The 26976-nt window shown below is 41.4% G+C and overlaps 1 protein-coding gene across 12 annotated transcripts in view; it reads right to left on the bottom strand.

Annotated features, from left to right (window-relative positions):
- Positions 1-26976, bottom strand: part of adgrl3.1 (adhesion G protein-coupled receptor L3.1) — a 123490-nt gene that overhangs the window by 14441 nt on the left and 82073 nt on the right. For all 12 annotated transcript variants that reach the window (XM_031285822.2, XM_031285825.2, XM_031285826.2 and 9 more), the window contains 6 exons: positions 20248-20431; positions 13209-13331; positions 12770-12975; positions 11037-11213; positions 9849-10058; positions 2888-3108 (listed from right to left, as the gene is read on the bottom strand). In XM_031285822.2, coding sequence (XP_031141682.1) covers positions 2888-3108; positions 9849-10058; positions 11037-11213; positions 12770-12975; positions 13209-13331; positions 20248-20431 — 1121 coding nt within the window. The remainder of the gene's footprint in view (positions 1-2887; positions 3109-9848; positions 10059-11036; positions 11214-12769; positions 12976-13208; positions 13332-20247; positions 20432-26976) is intronic.

Raw genomic sequence — 26976 nt, 5'->3', positions numbered from 1 at the left:
GGGGGAGAGAGAGGGGAAGAGAGCAAGAGGGAGAGACAGTGAGAAAGAGACATCATGCATGAGAAACAGAGGGAAGAAGAACAGGAGAGGAAAGACAGGATTAAAAACATGCTCCAGTCGCAAGGGTAGCAAGGATTTACCATCGGAGGACAGGATATGCATCATAGTCTCACACACACACACACACACACACACACACACACACACACACACACACACACACACACACACGCATACACGCACACGCGCACGCACACGTACACACACAGTAGTACATTACGTGACATAGAGTATATCAACTGCATCACCATAGAGGGAGGACAAAAGGAATTGTGGGGGATGAAAAAGTAAAAGAGATAAAGAACAGTGAGAAAAGGGTTGCAGGATTAAAGGAAAAAGACTATACGCACACCTCAAACATACATCACACACAGAGGGGGAGGCAGCGAGGGATGGCACCTGTGATAAATTCACCTTTACGTCGCCCTTTGGGGCACAGATAAATGACACGGCCACATCTTGTGGTCGCAAAAATATGACATCACTGTGTTCATTTGAATACTGAGTTATGGATGCAGCCCCCATACCAGGCTATTAATGGAGTCTGGAAAAGCTGTGGTGAGGTTAAAGGACACACACACACACACACACACACACACACACACACACACACACACACACACACACACACACACACACACACACACACACACACACACAACATGCATGAACACACATAACACACATTTATTTCTGACCACAAGGTTAGCATTGGTGGTAAAAGATATACTACTCTATGCTAATTTATATTACCCCAAACATCTTTACTCATCAATTTGCAGCAAGTGGGAGAAAAAAAAAAATGTCCCCGAGTGCCCTCCACTGAGGTCAGACCCAACGGGTTGCAGGAAAATGTGCAGAGAAAAACCGCTGGAGCAAAATGGCTGACTGATTCATGACCAGCTGGTTTTGAATTATTAATCTTTCAATTTCCACCACATTAGAGAGCCCTCTATTATGGGTCCCTGACTGTGTCACTGTATCCTCCATTAGGGCTCCTTTGCTAAGTCATTGCCACCTTCATTATGGGAGGTGAATAAGACGCAGTGCCACTGGCTAATATGTGGGAGAATGGGGTACGTTCTTTGACAAGGTGACACAGCAGGGATGGCAGATGATATTTCCAAAGGTTTTGTCTCAATGTGTTGTGTCAAACATGATAAGCAGCACCATTTTCAAGGCTGGACTGATGAATGAGTCCTACAACTTCTTTTACTGCTTTTGATTAAATGTTCTTTGCCATAAAAGCAGCTGTGTCAATGTCTTTACAAATCCATGAGGCATGAGGACATTAAAAGAAGAAACATTGATTGCTTGGGTTAAATATTATTTGAAACTACAAGAAAATATTTTTTGGTGACATGAATTTTTTTACACTCTCACTGATTTCAATACCATTTGTGTGATCGGCTCGTTATTTTCACAAAACATATCGCGTAATTTAGCATTTTTACGTTAAACCATATATCTTCTCAAGGCAAGTCTCCTAGTCTGTTAGCTAATGGCATGCAGTCTGATTATTCACCCAGAGCTTGGCATTCAGACTCTCATGTTTTAATGATCATCCCACAATGAAATATTGATCGTAGTAGCATACGGGTTGGTGTGGCTTGACGGTTAAACAATGTTAAATTCAACCCTTTTACCTGTCTTCAAACCTCTACGATTCGATGTGTAGCTAGTGGAAAGCTGCTCTTAACTACAAAAGGCCCCAAGAGCAGCAGAGAGCCTGAGCATTTGAGCATGTGAATCATTCAACAGTCCTATAGTGTCCTGTCATTTTTCTCTTTCTATATGGAGCTGCTCATTTATAAGCAATTGAGGGGGGATGTTTGTTGTTGCATGTTTTTAAATGCAATGTCCACATTGTTAATGTTCTCTTTAGTCCTTATGATTTCATACAGTCACAGAAAAGAGGAGAGGTCACCGACATGTATGGTGCACCATATCCATTTTATACACATTATGCACATAATATGCATATGCACTGTATGAATAAAATGTTGACCTTTTTTAGTCCCAGCATAAATGGGGTGGACAGTTCACACATGTGAAAGTCACATTATGTTCTCTCCAGTGTATTTGTAGGTGGCCTATTATGCATATATGTATGTATGTATTATGTATTTTATATGAATGAGATGCTGACTGACTTTTCTTGGAATCATCATGTGTCTTTGGTTGGACAAGTCAAGCATGCATGAATACGTTACCATTCTTGTCCTCATCCCACTCATTACTCTACACTTCCTTCAGGGGAAGCAAGCTTTTTTTTTAACATACACACACACACACACACACACACACACACACACACACACACACACACACACACACACACACACACACACACACACACACACACACACACACACACACAACAGTGCCAGTGCAAACCAGTATGGACATGTACACACCCTGACAGGCTATTCCATCACTGCCTTCTCCATCCCTCCATTCTCACACTTTCACACTAAAACCCCTCCTTTTCTTCTCAATCTGCTCCACTGTGGACCCCCTACTTGCATCCCGCCCGTTAAATCCTTCCATATTCACACTTTGTCGCTGCTGTGCTCATGCAGGCACTCTGTGGTGCATCCTCCCATGCTTGTCACCATACTTCCCTCCCCCTCTTCCTTCTTCTCTGCCTCACTCCCCTCTCAACCTCTCTGTATTGACTCTTCAGAAGTGCCACAGCTTGGAGAGTCCACTGTGGCAGACGCAGCCAAAATGACAGCAGGCACTCCAGCCTCCCTCCCTTCCTCCCTGGCCCCATCATCCATCCTTCCTTCGCGCTACGCTCCCTTCGCCACCCCTCTATCCTTACACTCGGTCGGTGCCGTAGCTCCTGTAGTCCACTGCAGCGGAGACGGCCACTATGACAGCAGGCACTCCATAGCCTGCCAGGTAGAAGTACTTAGTCCTGGAGTGTTCGCTCTCAAACACCTCTACCAGCATTATGTAGAGCTGCACCCCTTCCAGGAACATCCAGGTGAAGGCTGCCAAGAAGAAGAAATGGAGCAAGGCTGCGAAGACTGCACAGGCAATCTGGTGATGGAAAGAAAAGATGGAGAGGATTCAAAAATACAGTAACACCACACACACAATAATGAGTAAGGAAGTGGAAAAAAGCCACAAACAGTGCAGACGATAAGGGCATGACTCAGACTTAGAAAGAAATTATTTATCATATTCACATAGGGAAATAAAAAATAAAAATAAAAATTGAGCTGCCAATACTGGAATAGAAAGGAGAGGGAGAGGACCACAGAAAGGGAACTCACAATCATAGTATACTATAACAGCAATTACAGGTGACAGACTGACTCAAAATCACTTTAAGATAGCAATATTAGTTGAGCCTCTTTCAGACATTACTCCACGTCTACATCTACAAGTCATCGAAGAAGATAAATGAGAAAACAGAAGTGACGAGTTGGTAATGCAGCCTCTGCTGATTGTCCACATATCAAACAGGAGAAGCAAAGCACTTTCAAAAAGGGCTGAGAGAGAAAGGGTGGGTGGGTTGGTGAGGAGGGCGAACGACTAAGCAACATTGTTGAAAATACAATATGATTTTTGTCAATGCCAACGATCAACAAAATGACTCAGCAGCTTGGTATGAAAGAGACAGAGCATGCATACAATTTGACAAATCTTTGGAAAAAGCCAGCAGCAACATCAGTTTACTGAATAGTTGGGACTTTATGCTATTATTAGAGCTGTATGTTTTAAGTAAACTACATAATCAAAATAGTGTAAAAATTCTTAATTTAGTTTCTTGTGAAATGGTCATTATCCAACATCAGATAAAAAATTATAACATTGGTAATCACATGTACCAACAAGAGGTTATACGAAAGTGAATACATTTTAAATTACATTGTTAGTAGCCAGAGAAAAGTGACGGATGAAAGGGACGTGAAGGAGTTAGAGACAGAGATGGGGACTCGAGTCTGAGACTCGGACTTGAGTCGCACTTAAGTCGCACAAACAGCTGACTTCAGACTTGACTTGCGACTCGACCCAAAAGACTTCAGACTTGACTCAGACTCGAGCTTCGTCAATAACCTGTTTTCATGCAATTATTGCTTTTTAAATCTAAATTTATTCATGTATTTCTATTTTCTTTTATTGGCACATATACGTTGGGGAAACATATGACGAGCTGCATGTCCCCTGCCCTTTCCCATAAAGTGCAACGTAACACATGTGCCATGCCTTATGTGCGCGCACTCACATATATAAAAATGCATTGACAATGACGACACCAAGTCCGCCCGGAGTTGTGCCTTTTGTCATTAGTTGGCGGGACGCACAGATCCAACTCCCCAGAACAAAGCTGTGTCGGGTGGGCACACTCATGTGATGCGTAATTGATCCTGTGGATGATTTGTAGGCTATTAAGTGAACAAGGTGTACCCGCTCCACCAAACACTGGGCCGTCTTGACTGTCTTAATTCTGCACATATTTCTGTTACTGTAGTCCTATTTACTATTTCATTATTTCATCCATGCGTAGTGCAGTGGATCTGTGCGCACTGTCACCTGCCGTGGAGACGCTGGCCTCACTAACCTCTCCTCCTCCGAGTCGGGTCTCCCTCGCGCTGGACTCATTTTCACTGAGCGTAGCCTACTAACACTTAGAAAATAAATGGCATTACAGCGGTGAGTTCAAACTGCTTATTACTTTAAAAATTAACAAAAAAAGATAAACCTTTTTGCCACAACATGAACATATTATAAATAATAAATAAATAAACAAATGACATTGTGTACAGGCTAATATTGAACTAACTAAAATGCAAAGGAATGTAAAGAACAAAGACTTTTTAGTGCAAACTGCATAATGACATGACCTTGGTGACTGCCCTGTTGTCAACATTGAACTAATGAAGAACTAACTTAAGTGCAAAGGAATGTAACTGAATTGCCCTGTTGCTGAAAGGTGCTGTAGAAGTTGCCTTTCCTTACAACCTCAGTCTGTCAGTCAGTCATCAGGGCACAGAAACCACTGTTGTGCCAGCTTTCGGCTCGCCATCATATTGCAGCAAACGCTGTCTGCGTGAAGTTTTGAAAATTTGTAACCACAATTAAAACCACTTTATTGGGATTGCTGTGACTCACTGTGACTTCAACAAAACTGCAGAACCAACGTAGTTTGCTCCGTCCGCACCTCTGCGTGCGTGTGTCGGTCGGAGCTCTGCTCTGTGTCAATATGCAGAGAGGACAGATAAGTTTGCGCTTACGCGCTCAGACGCTTTTGGAACCGAAATTTGGCACCGAAAGATAAATAATTTTTCGATACTCATAGGATCCGGGTATTTTTTTCAGTGCCATAAAAGTATCAACGTTTGGTGACCAGCCCTAGATGTGACAGACTTAGGTTAATATTTCACCAGGTCCTAGGGCTAGAGGGATGTGTTAAGTAGACCCCATAAAGTTATCCTACAACTGATTTTGATACTGTACTGTATGGATGGTAGCTATAGGACATGCTTTGAATTCATAAGATTTAACAATATAGTCTGAGGGGCCGATCAGATGGCCAGAGACTTGAGATTTGACTTGAAATTGCCCCTCAAAGACTTGAGACTTGACTTGAACTCGAGCTGAAAGACTTGACTTCCAAAACATGACTTGTGAACATCTCTGGTTAGAGAGGCACATGATAAAATACTTTTGAGAGAGTCTCCTGAATGTAAAAAAAAAAAAAAAAAAAGAGAAACACAGAGCAGCAAAGGATGAGCAGTAGGAAAATGAAAGAGGGGGTATCAAACCTAAAACGGCATGAACAATTTAGGCAATAGGATGGAAAGATAAGAGGGGTGCTTAAGAAAAGAAGGCGAGGAAAGAATGAGCGGTGAGATCTAGCCTGTCACGTTCATGGCAATGTTCTAATCTAAAAAGTCACTCCTAAATCACTGAATTGGAGAGCTAACAGACAGACTTTTATAATGGAGGGGTTTGCAGCGAGAGACAATTACCTAATGTCTGAGAGACAATGAGTTTAGGGGGCGAGGGAGTCACTAATTTCCATTTCTAATGATCACACAGTGTAGCTTACACACACAAAGACACACACACACACACACACACACACACATAAAAAAGTGGCTGCTTATGCAAAGTCATTTAGTTTTTCCTGCTGGAATTACTGGCTTAACTGGCTGCAAGCGAAGTGACGCTGAAGATGTTAATGGAGGTCACAAATAGTCACCAGTAATTAACGGCACACACAAATACGGCGGCACACATATACAAAGCAACATGATCACACACAAACATACACAGACAAAGAGAAATAGACAAACCTCAATGTCAAAACAAGTAAATCATGTTTGCTCATTGAATCCACAGTAGGATGCAAAGGCCTGAAGCTGCTCTAAGGCTTCTTGAATACTAGGGAGATGATAAAGCACTTCCTCCCCCACGGACATACACTCCATAATGATTCAAACAGCTCACAAAGTTAACAAAGGCTACCTAGCACTAAGATGTTAACAATGTCCGAAACTGCATTGTGTACACACATAGTAAAGTATGCACACATCAAGGTTTCCTACAGTATACTGTATGTTGATTATACTTGGTGACTCTGCTCGGAGGAATTAAAGAAAAATGTCTCATCTCAGAATCTGACCAATACGATTTTTATGTAAGTGCTTGCATCCAAGGGAGGTTTAAAGTCCTAATCCATGATTGCCGTATTGAATGCGGACCATATGAATTATACAACATGGGCTGTGACCGGAATGCAGAGCATGTGGATCCTGATGGTCGAGCCAAAAAACTTCACTGCGCATCATTAGGCTTGATATCTGTTGGTCCTTTTTCCACACAGCTTTAGATGTTGTTATTGTTCCTCCTCTTCTGCTGTCTTGAGTTGCAAAAGCTGAGCGCAGAGGTCATGCATCATTAACCGTAATAGAAAGTCCCAATCTGGTAAGGTTTGGGTAGTGGGAATAAAAAATAGAAAGTGGGCATTTAGGTTATGACTAGTGAAGTTATTTGAGCCCTTTTCGCACAAGCCTCAGTGGCCACATAGAGGGGTCCCACTGTCAGAATCAAATTGAGTCCACTTGAGTCAGTTAACCTGCTAAAGGAGGCATCGCTGAAATTAGCAGAGGGCCTCATAACTGCTATGTCCACAGAGATGTAGAGCATATTACAATCATGAACCGTTGTTACTTGAATGCATAGCTGACTCTGAAGAATAAGGATCATTGTATTACTTAGTTACATTACTTGACATTCTGATGTACACGATGACACACAGCCAGTGCAGACTGACACAGTGACCCAGAATAAGCCCTGGAGTTGGTCTGAATGTCAACATGAATTATCGGACCTGGCCTGGGTCGGCTAATGAGCCGTTTACAACACAGTACTGTATATAGTAAATCTCAGGTTTAATGTGAAGTGTTTCTATATGAACAATTTAATTCATGTGAAATTTCTATAAACGTATGACTATACTGCACTTTAAACCTCTATTACATACTGTATTGGCAGCATCAATATCGCAGACACATAAATAACAAATTCTGCTCTTCTCAATCTCAGAGATATTACACATTAAACATTGCATAGCATCAACTTTTTATAAGACCAAGACAGCACTCTACTATGAACAGTCAAATGCAGGTTGAGCCAATATTCAGTATCCTGCATCATATGGGCTCTGTTTGTGAAAGTTGTATTGTTCTACAAACATCCCTCTCACAACCAACAGGACTACCAGGCAAACCAACAGAAGACTAAAGCACAGCAAAAACATCAGCTAAACTATAACAAAGCAAACTACATAAGCCTTAATACATTATCTAGACAATAAGCAAGTCTGTGTAATAAACACTTTGCATTGTAAATCAATCCCGCTGCAACTGGGAACAGACCAAAGAATAGGTAAATTAGGCTTTTTGTCCCCTATATTTTATTATATTTAAGTTAACTTGTCATATAACAATCTGACTGTGGTCTATATAGCCTGTGTCTCCTTTTCAGCCTTTGTTGGCAATCCTTTCTGAATAAGCAGTAGAGCTGGGCGATATGGAAAAAATCAAATATCACGATATTTTTGACCAAATACCTCGATATCAATATTGTGGCAATATTGTAGGGTTGACAATTGGTGCTTTCACAAAATATGCACGCAATGAGATTTTTGATAAATAATCATCTGTTATGTTGATATAATAACTATGTGGATAAAGGCAAATAATAGAACAGCTAGAACAGTCTGGTGTGTTCAGAAAATCACATCACTCTACTGTAATGCAGCCTTTAAAGTGCCCATATTATGAAAAAAAAACACTTTTTCTGGGATTTGGGGTGTTCTTTTGTGTCTCTGGTGCGTCCACACACATACAAACTTTGAAAAAAAACATCCATGCTGTTTTGAGTGAGATACAGTTTCTGAATGTGTCCTGCCTTCAGTCTCTGGGTGAGCTGTTCAAAATCGGCACGGCTTATGACGTCACAAGCCAAAACGAGCTGGCTAACCGCAACCATTAGCTCGTAGCGTTAGCATGCTAATGCTAATGCTAACGCTAGCATGCTACCTCGTTCTCAATAGCAAAGCACTGCTACAACACACACAAGTTCACCATAATCTTCAAAAGAACTACTTACATGTGCGCCTTCATTTAGAAGTCTCCCAGCTAATCCTGCCTTGTAACTGACCGAAGTTGTAGAAACAGCCTTTCTTTTACTGTCTATGGAGCTAGCTAGCTGACGTGATCTACATCTGAGCTACTGCGCATGTGGGAGTGCAATCAAAGATAGTACAGAAGAAGAAGAAGAAGAAGAAAAGAGGTCTCACTCTGTAGCTAAAACAGAGACCAGTTGAAAAGAGGATCTGCAGCAGTGAGAGAAAGCGGTGCAGTACAATAAAAATATGGTGTTTTTTGAAAATTAAAATCATGTAAACCTATTCTGGTACAACCTTAAAATACAATTATGAACCTGAAAATGAGCATAATATGGGTGCTTTAAAACAAGGAAAAGACAACAGTTATCTTGTATCAGGATATTAAGATATCCAAAATTGAAGACGATATCTAGCCTCATATATCGATATCGATATAATATTGATATATTGCCCAGCCCTAATAAGCAGCAAACTGTAAAACGATTAATCTGAAAAAGGTTCTAACGCAGAGTATGGTAATGATGTCATGGAAAACTGAGCATGTACTCAACAATATTTTTTCCTTTACATTTTACGAGAAAGAAAAGTAGCACAATCCAGGCTTAAATGCAAATATATGGTTTGTTTAACAGCCACTCAGAGAAATTTCTGTTTTCGATTTATTCCGGGAGCACTTAATGTAACAAATCTGGTGTTTCTTCTTCATGTAGCTGCAATGTGGTCAACAACTGACAGCAAGTTAGTAAATATTTCACAATTTACTCTGCCAATAATGCAGTATGATCTGTAATATTGGTCAGTGGCAGTTATGCCAAGCTTGTGCCAACACAGCATGAATAAAACATTTTGAAATGTAGCCTGTGTGCAAAATATTTGTTTTTATTTATCTATTTAATCTATTCCAATAATAATAGACTGTCCATAGCTTCTAGTCAAAAGAATATGCATGCCCACATGCTGTATAACACACACACACACACACACACACACACACATACACACACACACGCACACGCACGCACACACACACACACACACACACACACACACACACACACACACACACACACACACACACACACACACACACACACACACACACACGTAAATACAAAGAAAATCTCGCCCTTCTTACCGGTTGATCGGCCCTGTTGATGCCCACCAGAAACAGTGACTCAGCGATGAAGAGGCTGATGCAGAGGTTCTTGTGGATGGTGTTGCGGTCACTCTGCAGACCGCGGAAGAAGCAAAAGGTGAATATGCAGATAAGCAGGCAAACCAGCGACAACAGGATCCCCACCCATGTGATGACGTCCAGGAGCAGGTCATGCATGCTGTCTCCTTTCTGTGGAAAGTGCAAGAAAAGCAAGAGACAAGCTTGAGTGGGTTATTTAATAAAAATCTATTTACAGCTACAATATTTAGCTATGTTTAGCTTCAGTTTGCTAGAAACATACATAAGTCATATGGTTGTAACATAAAGCATGCTGTAGGAACAGACACACCCCCCCCCCCCCCCTCCATCCCCCGACTGATTTGAGTCTGGCTGTGTGTCGCTGAGCGTTCAGGGCCACAGCGTTGCGCTGCGTTGCACAGGTGTGCTGCCTCTATCCATCAGTGTCCTGCAACCTGGCAGGCAGAGCAATGGTCAACATAGCACTGCTGTGATGGATCTACTGCTCAAACCCTCACACTGTGTTCACAAAGGGCTGCCAAGCTAGCTCTGACCATGACCCCTTTAGAAGTAACACACATCCTCTGGCCCAGAGGGAGAGATTGGGTGTCCCACAACATCCAGAGTTACAAGAGCCGATTTGTGAGAAGGAAATTGGTCTTAACGTAACAAAAGAGGGAGACAAAAAGTACTTATCCCACACACAGCAGGACAATAAGGTTTGTTTCCAACACGCCCACAGTGGCTCACGGATAACAAAATAAATGAGCCACTTTCACTTTCTGATCAGTCAAACATCATATTAAAATTAAAACAGGACCTGTAGATTGTGTCTCTGCTGTAGGTTTCTATGGTTGATTAAAATGCATCTGTTTTGGTAATCCAGAACTCCATAGACTGAATGTTTGACGTGCATATTTTTTGTCAACCCAATGTCATCATCTGGCTTGACGAATCAATTGTAAAATTTCTCCTGCTAGAGATGTCCAATCTATTTTCCAGATGTTATGGTCTGCGTCTCTTTCTTCCTCCCCCCCTTTTTAGAATCTGTTAACCAGCCTTGCCAGCCACTGCTAATCAAATGATGAACAACTGACCCTTTGATCATGCCCATCCCCGCCTGGCAGGCACTGCAGAATAAACGCCTACCTTCACCTCCACATGGGCCATGAGCACTGCAAAGCTGGTGAGGTGTGTGCAGGAGCAGGTGGTGTGTGTGCGATTGGTGGCCAGCAGACGACAGTCCTGGGTAGACCAGAATCCCGTCATGGTGCGCTTGGAGTAGCTCCAGAATGAACAGTTGGGATTGAAGTTCTCTTCCGAATGCTAGGGGCAAGGGAGGAGGGAGAAGAGGGAGAGTGAGAAACCGAGACAGAGAGAAAGAAATTGAGAGACAGAGAGAGAGAGAGAGAGAGAGAGAGAGAGAGAGGTACAAAGAGGAGGAGGGGAGAGGGAGCAGGAAGGCAGAAAACAGATACTTAGTCATGGGGGAGGTGGGAGGTAGAAACATGGAGTGTTGGTACAAGCCAAAGTAAGTGAGAAAATGGTGGGAGGAATTGGTGGAGAAGGGGATGGAGAGGAAGGAACACAGAGAGGGAGTCAAGCACACACAACAACAAAACAACAAACACAAGGGACAGAATGCGAGAGGGCAGCAACAAATAAACATGGCAGGAGGCGACAGCGCTGTGTCCGTGATTGTTGTGTGAGGTTTTAAAGTGTAGGAGCTGCTTGTGTTGTGTAAACTGACAAAGCTGTGTGTGTGTTGTGTTTGTCAAGTTATTCTCAAAATGAGCAAGTAAAACAGTGAGGATTTCTCGGCTACCAACATGCTGGATCACCAACTGGATCAACATTTGCTGGTTGAATGAGCAACACGACATAAAAGTGTTGAATTGAGCACCTCAACTCAAACAGTATGAAGCAATGTGGAATCATACTCTAATTCAGTCTGTTATTATTGTCCATTCCAGAGCTGTTCTTGTGTCATTTGGCGCAAGTCAACGTCAGTCGAGTCAAGTCTTGTTAAGCGAAAACGCAAGTCAGTTGCAAGACTTTCATCTCTAAACAATGACCATAAATAAGACAGCGTTTTAACATTTTATTTACATAGCTGCGTTAATTAACTTTTTTTTAACGTAACTATGACCTAGAACTTTCAATGCTTAGGCAAATAATTCAATATTCAAGTAAATGAAGCCCACAGCAATCAAAATCCAATCAAGCCCCAAGTCCTTATTTTTGTTAGTCTGACAGACTCAAGTCCAGAGTCTATTCAAGGATAGGGCTTCCGTTATTCTATATTTTTCTAATTGTCAACAAATCCCATGAAATTACCAAAACCGACAGTGCTGTATTACTCAATACATTCCGACTTCCCCAGTCTGTCTGTGGCACTCAAACCCAAGCCCAATCATTCCCAATGAAGATAAAAATCTTTAAAAAACGAGCCAACAAATATGTTTCCTTTAAAAAAAAAAAAGGCTAAATAATTTTCTAAAACAGCTGAGCACTGTTGATTTTAGCAAACATTATTTAAGCAGGAGTTAAAAGCACATTTGCTGGGAACTATTTTCAGCTGTGAATTAATGCACATTTGGTGCTCTAGTGAGTATTTATAGCACCAGAACGGTATGTGTGAAACTGAATCAAAATAAATAGTGCCCATGTTCATTATAATGAAGGAACATGTCAGTTCTTTTATGTGTTTTCTAAAGTTTTTGGATGGTAGTGGAGTTCTGTGGCACTGAGGAATAAAGTATTTCAAGCTTTGGCTACAATATTAGCCTGATCCTTTAACCTCTACTTCTGTCCCATTATCTCACAAGCAAGTTATATTTTTATTGTTTACAAAAGAAGTCATCACCTTGCACCTTTCTTACCTGCAGGTGTTTGACAGTGAAGACCACGGGCTCAGACAGGTAAACCTTATTGCTCTCCTTGTTAATGGATGCTGTGATGACCGGGGAGTTGACGATAACAGAGTAATTAGGATAGACCGCCTCGCTGCTCAGTCTAACGCTTGCATTCTCTGTGGACAGATAGGCCCCCAAGTTCCTGTACAGGACAAAGGCCATCCTGATCTCACCTGTAAGAAGATACACAGGGACATGGAGGTGGTGCACTTCATAATTGTTGGCTTAAACCATGAGGACAGAAATAGACTGTGGATGTGAGAGAGAGATTGCATGAGGGAAATTGGTTAGACGGAGAGAAATAGAGAGAGAGAGAGAGAGAGAGAGAGAGAGAGAGAGAGAGAGAGGTCATATACCTCATACTGAGACTGAGAGGAAGAGAGGGAATGTGAGATTTCTCTTTTACCGTTTCTGCCGTGCTGTTTAAGAGTGCTGGCTGACAGCTGGATGGAGTTTCCATGTAGTTCTGACTGAGGGAATGTCAGGTCTGCTAGGTTCCCATCGGTGCTCAGCCTGGCCACTTCCAGCTCTGGAACACACACACACATGAACACACACACACGCACGCACACACACACACACACACACACACACACACACACACACACACACACACACACCCTAATGTCAAATCATAGCACAGCACGTTACATCAGGCTTGTTTTGCAGCCACTTGTAATAACCATGTTTTCTCACTAAGTGCTTCACAGCAGAACACAGGCATGAATCCTGAAGCAGTTTCTAGCTTCATCTTAACAAAGAAAATGAAAAAAAAAAACTGACACGCATCAAAGTGAAATAACTTGGATTTTTAGGCTAAAAAATAAAGGCAATAATGTCTCCAGGCAACTGATCCAACACATTGAGGTAGATAATCCAGCATCTCTCTAGTATTGTGGGAATCTTAATTTCACCATCCAGGTTCGTTAGCACATTCCTGATAACGGCCGTGTAATGTATTAGATAAAGTTTCTAATTAAGGACTAATTATACCTTTGCTGTATCGCTATCTTGTGCATCTGAGTGATTTGGTGATTTAGACACTGCTTTGATGGTGAAAACAGCTCCTTGATCAAATAAACAACACAAGGACTGATGGAAATGAGAGTGGAGGAGGGGGTGGAGCAGGAGAAGAGGGTGAAAGGAAAGGAAGTTGAGGAGGTCAGGGAGAAGTGCTGGAGAGAGGTGAAAAAGAAAGAGGGTAGTCAGAGGAGCAGAACGAGCATGAGCGATGGGAAACGAGCAGATACGTTGAGAGAAGAGGACGAGAGTGGCAATAGGCGGAAAGAAAACTATGCTCTCTCAGAGTACAAAAGATAGGGCACAAAGGCAAAACATGCTAAGGTCTGGGAGAGAGGAAATGGAGGCAGAGTGAGGCAGGCAGACAGACATAAACACAGATACTGATGTGCAAATACTGGCAGAAATAGAAAGAGAAACACTGGTGATGCAGTTGTCCCTTACTTGCATACGAGCCAAACTCAACACTCAAGCTCTGTACACACATTATACCAACCCACACTCGCACATACATGTACACACTCATTCACACCCACACACAGCGGCGGGGTATCAAAACACGCTGAGTCTAATCTAATTAAAGCATCCTTGTCATGACAATCCTCCTCCTAAGAAACACACTAGTTCATTATCGTTATCACACACGCACGCTGTTACCGCTGTGTTATCCTTTCAAATCAGTGTTTTGGTTCTAATAATAACACTATTTATTTGTCTGTGTAATACTGCGCCATATAGTCACACTAACAACCTAACTAAATAATATAACCTACAGTAGCTGCAGTGGCTTCTTTCAAATTTGTCATTCAAATAATGTATTCCTGTCGCTCACTCTCCTCTGAAAGACTTGCTGAAAGAAAAATGGGGGGCTTAAAAAGTGCAATGAGGAGAGTAGAGAGGGAGGAGATGGAGAGAGGGAAGTGAGGATGGAAGAAGAAAAAGAGAGAGATGAGAGGCGGTTATGAATAAAAGGGAGAAATAATCACGATGGATCTGCCCACTGGATTAGCTGGAAGGAAAGATTAACAGCACAAAAAGGAGAGGAATGTGAAGACAAAATTTTCTACAAAATGATGATTTCCTGTTTTAAGTCCTTCAGAGATGTGGTAGCCTACATATCGGTGACTGTTTATGTAACCATATTTATGTGGTGCGTTCAGCAGGGGGGGAAACATTGGAGGAGATACAAGTTGAACATGATGTAAGGTAAAAATGTATAGGATGGCAAATGAACTGTTGTACTCAAACTCAAGGGAGCACAAGACAAAGTCATGTTCTAAGGACTGACTTTGTGGAATCTGTCTCTGCTGTCTGTCTGATTAAAATAAAATGCTGGAATGTTATATCCTCGTCATGTGAGTTAAATAGATGTGATTTCATTGCTTACTGATGCGAAAGTGAGCAATGAAAACCCTCGGAGCATCATTTGACATTACACCACCACCATCACCCTCAAGCATGCATCATCATGCTCATCCACTCTTCTTCTTTATTCATCATCCTCAGTCCTCCTGCTCCTCCTTCATAACTTTACATCTCATACTGGGTTGTATACAAGGCCAGTGAATCCCAGTAATGGGGAGATAAATTGTAGGAACTTTTGAAATATCAAATTAAAAGGGGAATAAATAGGAAGACAATCAAGGAAGATTCAAGTGATCAAGTGAGTGCAAATCGCTGGTCTAGGTACAGATGAAAGGATGGCTCACAGATATATTTTCAACTAAAGGCATGGAAAGCAAAGAGGGCTTTTGTTTCCAGTATTTCTGCCTTATTCTAGGCCTAATGATGAGAGGATCAGTGAGCGAGGATGAGGAGAGATGGAAGGAGGAGAAAGTGATGTGCACAACACCACAATAACTAGCTTTGTTCTTCTTTGTCAATTCCGCCCACAAGTGGGGGGCAGAAAATGCGGGAAACATAAACAAATAGTTATTATGGTCTCTGGAAAACATTTCATCCCTGCCTTAGAAGGCCAGTTTTTTTCCTCCCTTTGTGAGATGAGGATGGGTCTCTGTGGATTTGGCCCTTCAAAACCTCTCACACAACAATCTGGACCTCTTCGTCATGACCTCTCTTCTATTATGTAGAGCAGGCTTGTAATAGAACAGGCACATAAAGCTATACGTACATTTAGTCTATTGTACGTTTTGTTTTGGGAATAATAGCAAAATGTTGAATTTTTGCACAAATAGTTGATCATCTCTGGCAAATGCAACCACAGCTGGTAGCACTTCAAATTACGGCCCGGTAATAAGATGGTAATAGTGGGGTAACAGTGTGATAATAAAGAGGTAATATATAGGTAATAACATGTAATTATGTATTCCTTTAAGAACTGTAGGACGTTTGCACCATGGGATTTAGTCAGGAAGTTGAATGTGAGCAGGACAGCCTCATATGTTATCATCTCTCCATACTATACGCATCAATCTTCGACGTTCCATGCCTTTGGTAGCATTCTCGGTATGTGAAATAGATGCTGACATACTGTTCTGATATCTTTGTTAAATATTGTCAGAAAGTTTGATTTGCAATATGTATATTTTTGATAATGAATGATAGCTCATATTAGACTGACAGTATGCTTCAGTAAGCTAGTTTGCCACTATTATCTTGGGTTGTGCTACATGTAAGTATATTTTAGTTAATTTAGATAAACAATATAGGTTATACTATGTACACTGTATAACAATACATTACGTATTTCCTTTATTTCAGCTTACATGTTAGCTAGTGTATATACTACCGCATTACAGTGACGTGTAGTTATATTGTTTTTACAATTATCATTGTATAATGTATGTAAGTAACTGGTCATTGTGTTTCATTTCCCAGTTTCACCCGTTCTAAGTCAAATAAACTGAGTTCCCAGTCTCCAGTGCTTGATGGTGGAAGGTTTTTAGTTGCTGGTCAGATTGTACAGGGTTACGTGTATGCAAGAAAAGACACATTTCATGGTAATATTAGAATAACAGAGGTGAAGAGATTACCTGGAAACTACCAGAAGCATTTCCAGGTAATCTCTGCACTTTTGGATGATTTGTTTAATATAATATTACCATGTAATAAAAAAGAAACAGGCAGTTTTGCAAGTTGCACCACTGATTCATGGTTGCTACACAGAAACTACCAGGAGATTTCCAGGTAATCTCTACACCTCTGTTATTCTAATATTACCATGTAATAAAATAGAAACAGGCAGTTTTGCATTTTGCGGCACTGATTCATGGAAATTACACAGAAACTACCAGAAGCATTTCCAGGTAATCTCTACACCTCTGTTATTCTAATATTACCATGTAATACAATAGAAACAGGCAGTTTTGCATTTTGCAGCACTGATTCATGGTTGTTACACAGAAACTACCAGACGTGTTTCCAGGTAATAAGTCACAAGATTAAACATATCATTTGTAAAGTATTACCTTGAAACAAAAGCGAAATGTTTGGATCATAAAGGGTGGGTGGATTTCAGCATTATAATATTGTAATTACCAATTTTAAATTCCAAGAAGTTTTATCTAATTTGGAAGGTATTACGCTGATAGTAGCGTATAATACTGTGAAAACATCAACATATATTACTCCATTATATATTATTATTATTATTGCAATATCAATATAACTATATTACCATTACCCAGATATACATATGGTTATTATCCAACCATTTCCTACTTATTACATTGGTAATTGCATGTTATTACATCTGTTACCTTCTTATCACCTTATTACCCCAGTATTACATCTTATTACTGTGATATATTACCCAGTTATTACTTTGGTAATTACATGGTATTACCTATATATTACCTCTTTATTATCACACTATTACCCCACTATTACCATCTTATTACCGGGCCATAATTTGAAGTGCTACACCACAGCTTTATTTATTTGAGTTATTAGTTCATTTTCTTTCCTTTTTGTCTCTATATGGATGTTTATGGAGCCAGGGATCACAGGGTAGAAATTGAATAATAATATTGCAGAAAATAGTTATTTGTTCAGAAGTACTGCAACAGTGGGCCTGAAGTTGCAGGTTATTGTGCTGAGTCCAGTCAGGGACAGACCACTCAGTAAATGTCTGTGTTATAGTAAAAGTGTTGTGGAATTGCTAAATACATTCCCTCAAATTCCTATGGTTATGTTGTTGTATTCATTCCATTTGCTGTTGCTTCTCTTTATCATGCAATTTTGATATATAGTTGGATGTTCTTTCGTTAATCAAAATTAGCTACTTTTGTTTTACACAGTTTTATTCTGATTTTAGCCTGAGACAAATGAGAACACGATTATCTTTGACATCCCTTTAAGGTTTATTAAAGGATAACAGATTTTTGCTTTGTTTCTGTTGTGTTAATTTGACAGGGTGGTTTATCAAGTAAGACGCAGAAATTAAAAAAATATTTTACACTAAGGAGTCAGCCTGAATTTCTTCCTGTCAGAAATCAATTTCTTATGGAAAATCTACCTAATATGACAAACACACACACATATAATGTTGTACACAGCATTATAGCGATTTTTAAAATATCTTTTTTTATTTCATAGGCAAGATATTTACCATGGTATCTTTGGCTACCTATCCAACAAGTTTAATGTCAACTCTCATTTTCTCATTAAATCATCCTTACCCAGAATACTGTAACTTATCTATTATGCAACTAGGCAGTTTTGGTCCTGGCGCTGTTCTAGCTGATCTGATCTAGCTCAGATTCATGTGGACAAACTATAAGCTATTCTATGCATGTTTCTCTCTTAACCATCAAAGTAGTGGAACAACAATTACTTTGCCCTACCTCCATTTATATCTACTCTTGTCCATTCCCATGTACAGAACGTGTTATAGGTGTTATATACTGGACACGTCCAAGCTGGCGCGCGCCATCGTGATGTCAAAATGATGTCATATCCTGCCGGCGCGTCCGATTTATAGCGCGCGCCGAATTGTAACGCACGGCTCTTTTTTTTTCAGCGCCGCACGACAAAGCGGAAACGGGAGGCCGAACGGGATCGCAGCCAACCGGATGCCAGGGCTCTCACAGTGACTGCTAGTCTCTCTTGTAAACTTACTGGCTTAAGATGAGTTCTTTTATGGTGAATGAAAGGCTTGATCCGACCAAGTAGGTCAGTGAATCAAATCGAAGCATTGACGGCAATGCTGCAGCCAGTTCTGCCGTTGTTTACCTTTTTCTTCTTCTTCTAATCCGTAGAAAGAGTAACATCGGTAGTCTTTGCTCATTAGCGCCACCGCTGTTCAGGAGAAGACTGCAACTAGTGTCGCGACCACCAGCGCGGGTATAAATGGTCACGGCGATCTCATGACGTCACATTTGGATGCGCCACGCGGGCTGCGTCCAGTATATAAGAGCCTTTAAGGTAAAAAAAGAGCCGTGCGCGACAGCTCGGCGCGCACTATAAATCGGACGCGCCGGCAGGATATGACATCATTTTGACGTCACGATGGCGCGCGCCAGCTTGGACGCGTCCAGTATATAACACCTATTAGTGTGTGTTTGCCAGACCATCCACATGCTGCGGAGCGGAGGAGGGTCTGGCTACTCCACATGGCATTCTGGGATGGGAGAAAAACGTGCTCTGGTTTATTGGCATTTCTTTAAACCAATCACAATCGTCATGGGCGGTGCTAAGCTCCGCACAGCTGCAAAATAGTCGTGCGAGAGAAAGTTTTGATTGGATAGATAGTCTAGCTAGCTGTCTCAATTTACCATGCAGAGATCTGAGGAGCAGTTAACCATAGTCCTCATAAATCCACCGGAGTTTAAAATACCAACACAAAGAAAGCGGAAGGAAACGGACATCGGCGAAAATACATGCATCCGGCGGAATTTCCTGTGGCACAGGAGCAATCCCGGAAGTGGAACATCGAGGATATAGACTAGTGTATATGTAATTGCACAGATGAAGGGTGATGATATTATTTGATGCACTGTTAAGTTAGATAGTATACTTTGTTTCTGGTTTGTATTATGAAACATAGATCTGAGGCAGCGGGTTTAGTAATGCATGCTGTCAGCGTTGCCTCTTACTATCATATTACATCATATTCTTAGATCTTTAGCAGCCAAAGCTGGTTTACGTTATTATAAGATCTGTAAAAGAAAAAGAAAAAAAGAAGAAAGAAAGAAAATCTAAGAAACATATTTCTGCCATTCTCACATTTCTGAGCACTGAGCAAATTCTTCCCTCAATTACATTGCAATCAGGTAAAGTCAACAAAACATCAAAAAATGCTTTTGTTCCAGCCGAGCTATACTTTGAGCTCCTATAAATTAACACCTGAGACATGACCCATTGCATAGCTTAACCACAGCAAATGGAAGACAAGTGCCTTGCTTGAGGGCATCTCAAAAGGAGTTTGGAGGACAGGAAGAACACAAAAAGAAAAATGTACTCACGGATGTTGTCAGTGGTCTCCTGCACAGTGTCCGTCTTGAGGAGGTTGTCCGCTAACATGAAAGCTCCAGTCTCCACAGTGTCGAGGAGCAGAGTGGCCGAGTGCAGCTGCCCGATGGTGGACAGTTCTCTCCAGGCCGCCTGGGCTCGGGGCTGAAGCAAATTATTCGCTGTCTCCACCATAGCCTGGAGCAGCAGCAGAAATACAGAGGTTACATGAAGGAAGCTGATAGTAACACCTTTCAGTCAATGATGCTAATGTGAAAACGAATGCAAATCCATTCATAGTACAAATAACATTGCTACACCCTAACTACTGAACACAGCAGTCAGTGGGATGCAACAGTGAGAATGCAGTGACTTTTTTCATTTATCATATAGATAAATCATGACAACAAAAAAAATGTTAGCGATGCAAATGTGGCATTCCCATGCAGACATAACGAAGGCAAAATCACAGCTGTTAAACAAAAAAAAAAGTACATTTCCAAAATTGTAGTCCACACTTTTTAATGTTCATTACCACCTTTTTTTCTCCAGAATTATTTTTATAAAAGGATGTTGTGATTGAAAATCCATCAGAGATGTTCTGAAAATCAAGCTAAGCTAATTAGCTGATTGCAATCACCATGTGTCTACACCCCCAAGCCTGCTTAATTTTTTTTAACCAACAGTCTTATCTTCAAGTTGGAAAACTTGTGCTTGAGGGTCTGAGTAGAAATTAGCGTTTTATCAGATAATGTCTGCTGGGTCATATCCAGCCGCTCAGAACGGTTTTGAATCCAAAAATATTACCAAACAAAGAAAAGTTGGCTCGCCTAGATGAATCGCTTTCCATGAAACAATACTTATTTTGTCTCCAGCTAACATTCCTTAATGCTCTTAAGAATTCACCTCCTCATTTTCAGACATGAACAACACACACTCACACACACACACACACACACACACACACACACACACACACACACACACACACACCTGAAAAGACCCTGGGCGAGATAAAGAAACTGAAAGAAAAGAGAGCCGGTGGAGAGGGGGGAGAAGTAGAAGGGGAGAGCCATGGGAGAGCGATAAAACAGTCCAGTGAGTCCATGGTGACAGGCATCCGCTGGGAACAAGGGAGGCGGAAAAGTGAATACAGGTGCTATCAAACACACACATCTCTCATTCCCGTCTGTCTCTTTTTTTTCTTACTCTCTGACTGTAAAACACCGTTTCTGCACTCCTATCCCTCACTTATCTCCTGCACTTTCAATGCTTCTCCCTTTTGAGGAGGGTGGATGGGGAAAGTGAAAAAAAGGAACACAGGTGCCGTTATACAAGCAAATGGGGAGTCCAGTGGGGAATTGCAGGGGCAGAGAGGAAGAGTGAGAGACATCAGTTTATTGGTTTTTACACATCAAGCATTTGACTTTCTCCCTGCCCCTTTCACTCAGGGTCAGGCAACCAAGGGTGGAGGGAAGATTGCAGTCAATAAATAAAGAGTGTGTGTGTTGTTTGTGTGTGTACAGTGGCTAAGGAAAGTGTCCTAAATAGAGAAACACTGTAGATGATGACTCACAAGTGTTGATGGCATGTGCTACAAAACGTGCAGTTGTCCTCTGGAATTAGAGCTAATCCTACCTGTTTATTTTGGGGGTGTGATATCCACATGTAGATACAGTATATCACACACACAAAATGGGCTGCTTAGGGCTGCCAAGCTAATATTATAATATTACGTCCTCTTTTAGCGCTAGCAGCTAATTAGCTGGGATGCATATCGGATGAGTTTGGGAGGGCTATATGTAAACAAAAACTAATTAATCCACTGCTTCAGTAAACAACCAAAATAAGCAGGAGTGGATATGAAGCACACATATACGCATAGCCTACACCAGCAACTCTGTTTCTGTCTCCATCGTTGCGTTGACTGAGACAGAAGACAGCTTTTTACTCCTTTTTGACCTCCTTTGGTATATCTTTGGGTTTTTGAATATTAATTAGATAAAACAAGCAATTCCAAGACATCTCCTTGTTCACTTGGAACTTATGATGGCCATTTAATACGCTTCTTTCTGATATTTTATATGCAAAATAATAACAGATTAATCGAAAATGAAAATAGTCATTTGAATGCCTAAAACAAGCCAACAGATTATCTAACCCGCTTTAGGACTGGGCCTATAGCAGTTTGGGGACAGTACAACAAAGAAATAAGGCATAATCGGTTAAGGTTAGCATTATTGTCGCTACCAGGTAAAAAGAAATGTAAAAGGTTACATCTCTACCCTAATGAATCACGGGTTTAGTGCACCCCCCTCCCAGCAAGTGACCCAAAACAAACACACCCATAGGTGCATGCTGGGTCTGGCTAGCATGCTAAACGATGCAATCGTGGATGTATTATGGCTGAAATCAAAGAATTTTTAATAAGGGAAGAAGTTCCACTTTCTCGATACTTCCGGCTTCTGAACTGGTTGCAGTTCCACTCTTGATCCATATAGGTGGCGCTCACAGGCGAGTGCAGAATGAATGGGACTCTATGGAGCTATACCCCTCAAAATCCACTTTTCTCAGGATATCATTTTTTGTCTAGTAATTTGAATGTTGCATTTGAAAGGGGAGGCTAAGAAAATACACACTGCTGGGTGTTAGATTGCATTGAAGTGGCTTTTTTGCTCTAAAAAGCCTTTTAAAATGTCAATGACGTCATACACATATACGGCCAGAGATACTGCTTTACGGCAAGCTCTGAGTCGCTTCCTTTTTTCTCTCGAGGCATCGACAACACAGCTGACAGGTTAGGCTCTCCCTTTCAATACACGTGCTAGAAAGAGGTTTGCTAATGTTTTAAAGACCACGCCGAAATATTCACTCTGACATTCTGGTTCTGCTTCGGATGCCGTCAAGCAGGATCTCCGATCGTAATCAGTCCTTCACTGACCAATCAGCATTCATTAGCAGAATGCTATTGATAATATATACTTATGGGCAACAACGACACAACCTGTAAGAAATCAAAAGGACGTAAGTACTCGTTCATTCAACTTTCGACCTATAATCCATGTTGAACTTGCAAAAACTACAATCAAATCTGAGATTTCTCAGTCAGGCGAAAGAGACACATTTAGCCGTCTAGCTCCATAGAGTCCCGTTCATTTTGCACTCGCCTGCGATCACCCCCAGTGGAAGTCTGGTGGAACTGCAACCAAATTCGGTACAATGGGGCTGAATAGGGAGTGGAAAGGCTTTCCGTAGACAGGCTTTGCTGAAATCCATGGTGGATTCTCCAGCGGTGATTTCTACATGGAGCGTTCACCTTCATTGAGATGTGTGAGGCCTTTCTGCTGTTTCTGATTGTCAATCCCTGTCACGGTGACTGCGGAGCCCCAGTTAGCTCAACATGTTTGAAAAGCAGCGTGACAGAGAGGCTGAATGGACGCTGCGTATATTATGCTTTGAGAATAAACGAGCGAGAGAAGTTGCACCTGGAGTAGATTGAGGGGGACTTTGCAGTGCTCGAGAATGACGTTCAAACAGGTGAGTACAACAAACTTACTGTGATGGTTGTATTTCTCCAGAGGAGGATGTCAACGTAGCGTTTGCGTGCGTGCGTGCGTGCGTGCGTATGTGCGTGCGTGTGCGCTACTCAGTGCAAAAACTCTGCAGCTCTCTTTCTGTTCTGGCTTTAATATTATGTGTGTTTGCGGCTGCAGTTGCTGGGCTGTTTATATTGGTTTACATCTGTGTTGTCTGCTTTGGTAATGTTTAATTGTGCTGTTGATTCTATAAAAAGTGGGAGGTTATTGAAATCCTGTAGCATGTATTATATGTACAGTAAAGGGTGTCTATAGAAAACCATTGTTGGATTGGACATAGGGCTCTGTGGTGTGATGTGTAGGCTATACGTTGACATGCATTGTGTAGCCTAAATTTGATTTTATAGGTCCATCATCATCACGGCATAGGCCTACATTTTTTTGTTACCCTCCCTCTATACCCTTTCCCCTTTTTAAAATACAATGCAGAGTGTTATAACAGTCTTTAAAGTAACAGTACTTTTACTTGAGTAAAATGTTGTAGTACTCTTTCCATCCCTGCCCAAAACGTTGGTAATAATCCCACATTGCACAGAAAAACTGTGCACGCACTGTAAGTACCTTAAAGTCCTGGTAAAGCAAAAATGTTCTGAGCCTGTCACACCACATGAACATGTGTTGGAAACCACCCAGCCAAATTTGATTCAATAAAAAAAATCGGCAAGAATATAAAATTAGGTGTCAAAATCATGAAAAAATAAGGAACTGCTCAGATGCTGTGGGCCTGTCCGCTGAAGGTGCTGAGCCAAAGAACAAGCCAATGCCATGGACTGCTGGCATCGACACACTCCCGTTGGAGCTGTGTTCGTTTGCTAGCACATGCAGTATACAAAAAAAAATCAAAATTGTATAATGTGTTTAAAAAGAAACCACTGATTTTACTTTACCCTGTCTTTAAGTCAAAGTTGAACCAGGAAATCAGTCTGTAAAGTGTGATGAATGTCTGGTACCGAGCAGGTAATATGGTAATCATTTTACAATTTGCCTTTGCAATCTCCTCCAAATAGCTTTGTCTAATCTGGGGATTTGTTTAAAACCCGTATGATCATCTGACTGCTTGTGTTTCTTGCCCTGTTGGACATTAGCCACTAGGGGTGTCCAAAAAAATTAATTCATATTCGAATCGCGATTCAAGCTCTACCGATTCAAAATCGATTCATAGAATTACAAAAATCAATTTTTTTTTTATTGTCAGTCTACTGCAATCACATGGGAAAACTAACTACATTTACATACTGTGAATCGTTTTTTTAATCGAGAATTGTTTTTGAATCGAAAATCGATTTTGAATCGAATCGTGAGCCCAAAAATCGATATCGAATAGTGACATTTTCTGAATCGTGCACCCCTATTAGCCACTTTGTTGCTTACCCTGATCTCTGTGATTAACTTGATAAGTACAATTGTGACTGATAGGAATGATGGCCCAAACTACAATAATAGGAGCAGAGTTGTATAAAACTAGAATTTTCTGTTAACTGCTTGTATTGTGGACATACTGCAGTCTCTGTGGTCTCAGTGCTGTGTGTGCATGAATGAGTCCACATGCAGTGACATATGCATGCCATATACAATGTTGTGGTGCATTTGTTTTATGTGCAGGTATGTGTGTTTGCATAGTGTATGGGATGCATGTGTGCTTGAATGTGTGTTGGCATTCAATGTGTGTGTGTGTGTGTGTGTGTGTGTGTTTGAGAGTGTGCACAAAGGGCTGGGAGAAGCATTGCAGTGCATCATTCTGCTCCACTTGCTGTACAGTAGCAGTCCAGGCAACAGGGAGAGAGAGAGACGGAGGAGAGGATGCTCTGTAGGCACGGCAGATATAACAGCAGTGGCACTGCTTTCTATTCGCTCACGCTGGTGGTGCTGCTCCCAAACGCTCACTTTGATGTGTTTCAGATAACACCCCTTTTCTACTCTCATTAAACTTTCCATTGCTTTTAATTGAACTTTTGATTATCTTGCATTTTCAATTTCATATAATTTTTTCATTGAAATTTAATACACTGGCGTAGAGATTGGATCTGTAGAGGAGAGAGATAGGTAGGGAGAAGAAGGGGTGTGATTTCCTTGAGGTCCAGACATATCCACATCAGAAACTCAAAGATGGAGTGTGTGTGTGTGTGTGTGTGTGTGTGTGTGTGTGTGTGTGTGTGTGGGGTTGAGGGCTAAAATGGGGACATGTTTTTTTAGAGGTCTTCAAAGAGGGGAGAGACTCTGCAGAGACAGATAAGGGTGTCATTTGTGTGCGTGTGACTATGTATTACCGGTTAGGCACTCGCATTTGTGTGCATGTACCCACAGCATGCACGCACGCACGCACGCACGCACGCACACACACACACACACACACACACACACACACACACACACACACACACACACAAACACGCCAGTAAATGGGGCAGAAGTGAAATGCTTTGAAGCGTTGGGGTAATCCAGCGTAAACAGTGGCGACAAGACAGACTAGAGCTGGGCTTCTTCTCCCAGCTACACAAGGGGAGCATGGGCACATGCGCATGAACGTACACTATGTGTACACTCACACACAGTAAGACACACTTTGTAAAATGACAAAGTTGGGATGTTAGAAGTATGGAAAAGGGAAAGAGTTGAGGAAACAGTGGATTTTTTCTTTTCTTTTAAGCGCATGGATGAGCTCTGAGCAAGTGCATGTTTTGGAAATGTTTTCATCAGAGAAGCAGGCTTATCTGTCAGTTGTTGTTGGAGTTTGTCTTCCCTGACAGCATGAGTTTGCTGCTAAATCAGGCTTAAAATTCACAGCATGCCATGTTCTGACCCGCCATCCATAAATAGAGGGCAAATTAGACATTATCATTGAACATCACACTGTCTCCTCACTGCCCCCTTTATTGTTTTTCTCTTTCTCTCACATTCCATTTCTGTTTCTGTGACTCTCTTCTCTTTCTGTTAAATTTCTACCGCCCCTCCTCCTGTCTTTACCTTGCAGACTCTACCTCCCTCCATCAATCCACCCTACAGAATGAAAGCCTCTCCACACCACCAACTTCATCATGAATAAATTGCCAATTTACTATACATGAAACGAGTCCCCAGTTCCCCAAACGAAGTGAGAGAGGAGAGATGAAGTGTGAGAGAGAGAGAGAGAGAGAGAGAGAGAGAGAG

This window comes from Sander lucioperca, chromosome 4 (assembly GCF_008315115.2).
Source record: "Sander lucioperca isolate FBNREF2018 chromosome 4, SLUC_FBN_1.2, whole genome shotgun sequence".
Taxonomy (NCBI): domain Eukaryota; kingdom Metazoa; phylum Chordata; class Actinopteri; order Perciformes; family Percidae; genus Sander; species Sander lucioperca.
Note: the sequence above shows the minus strand (reverse complement) of the source record. Positions and strands in the feature narration are given on the sequence as shown.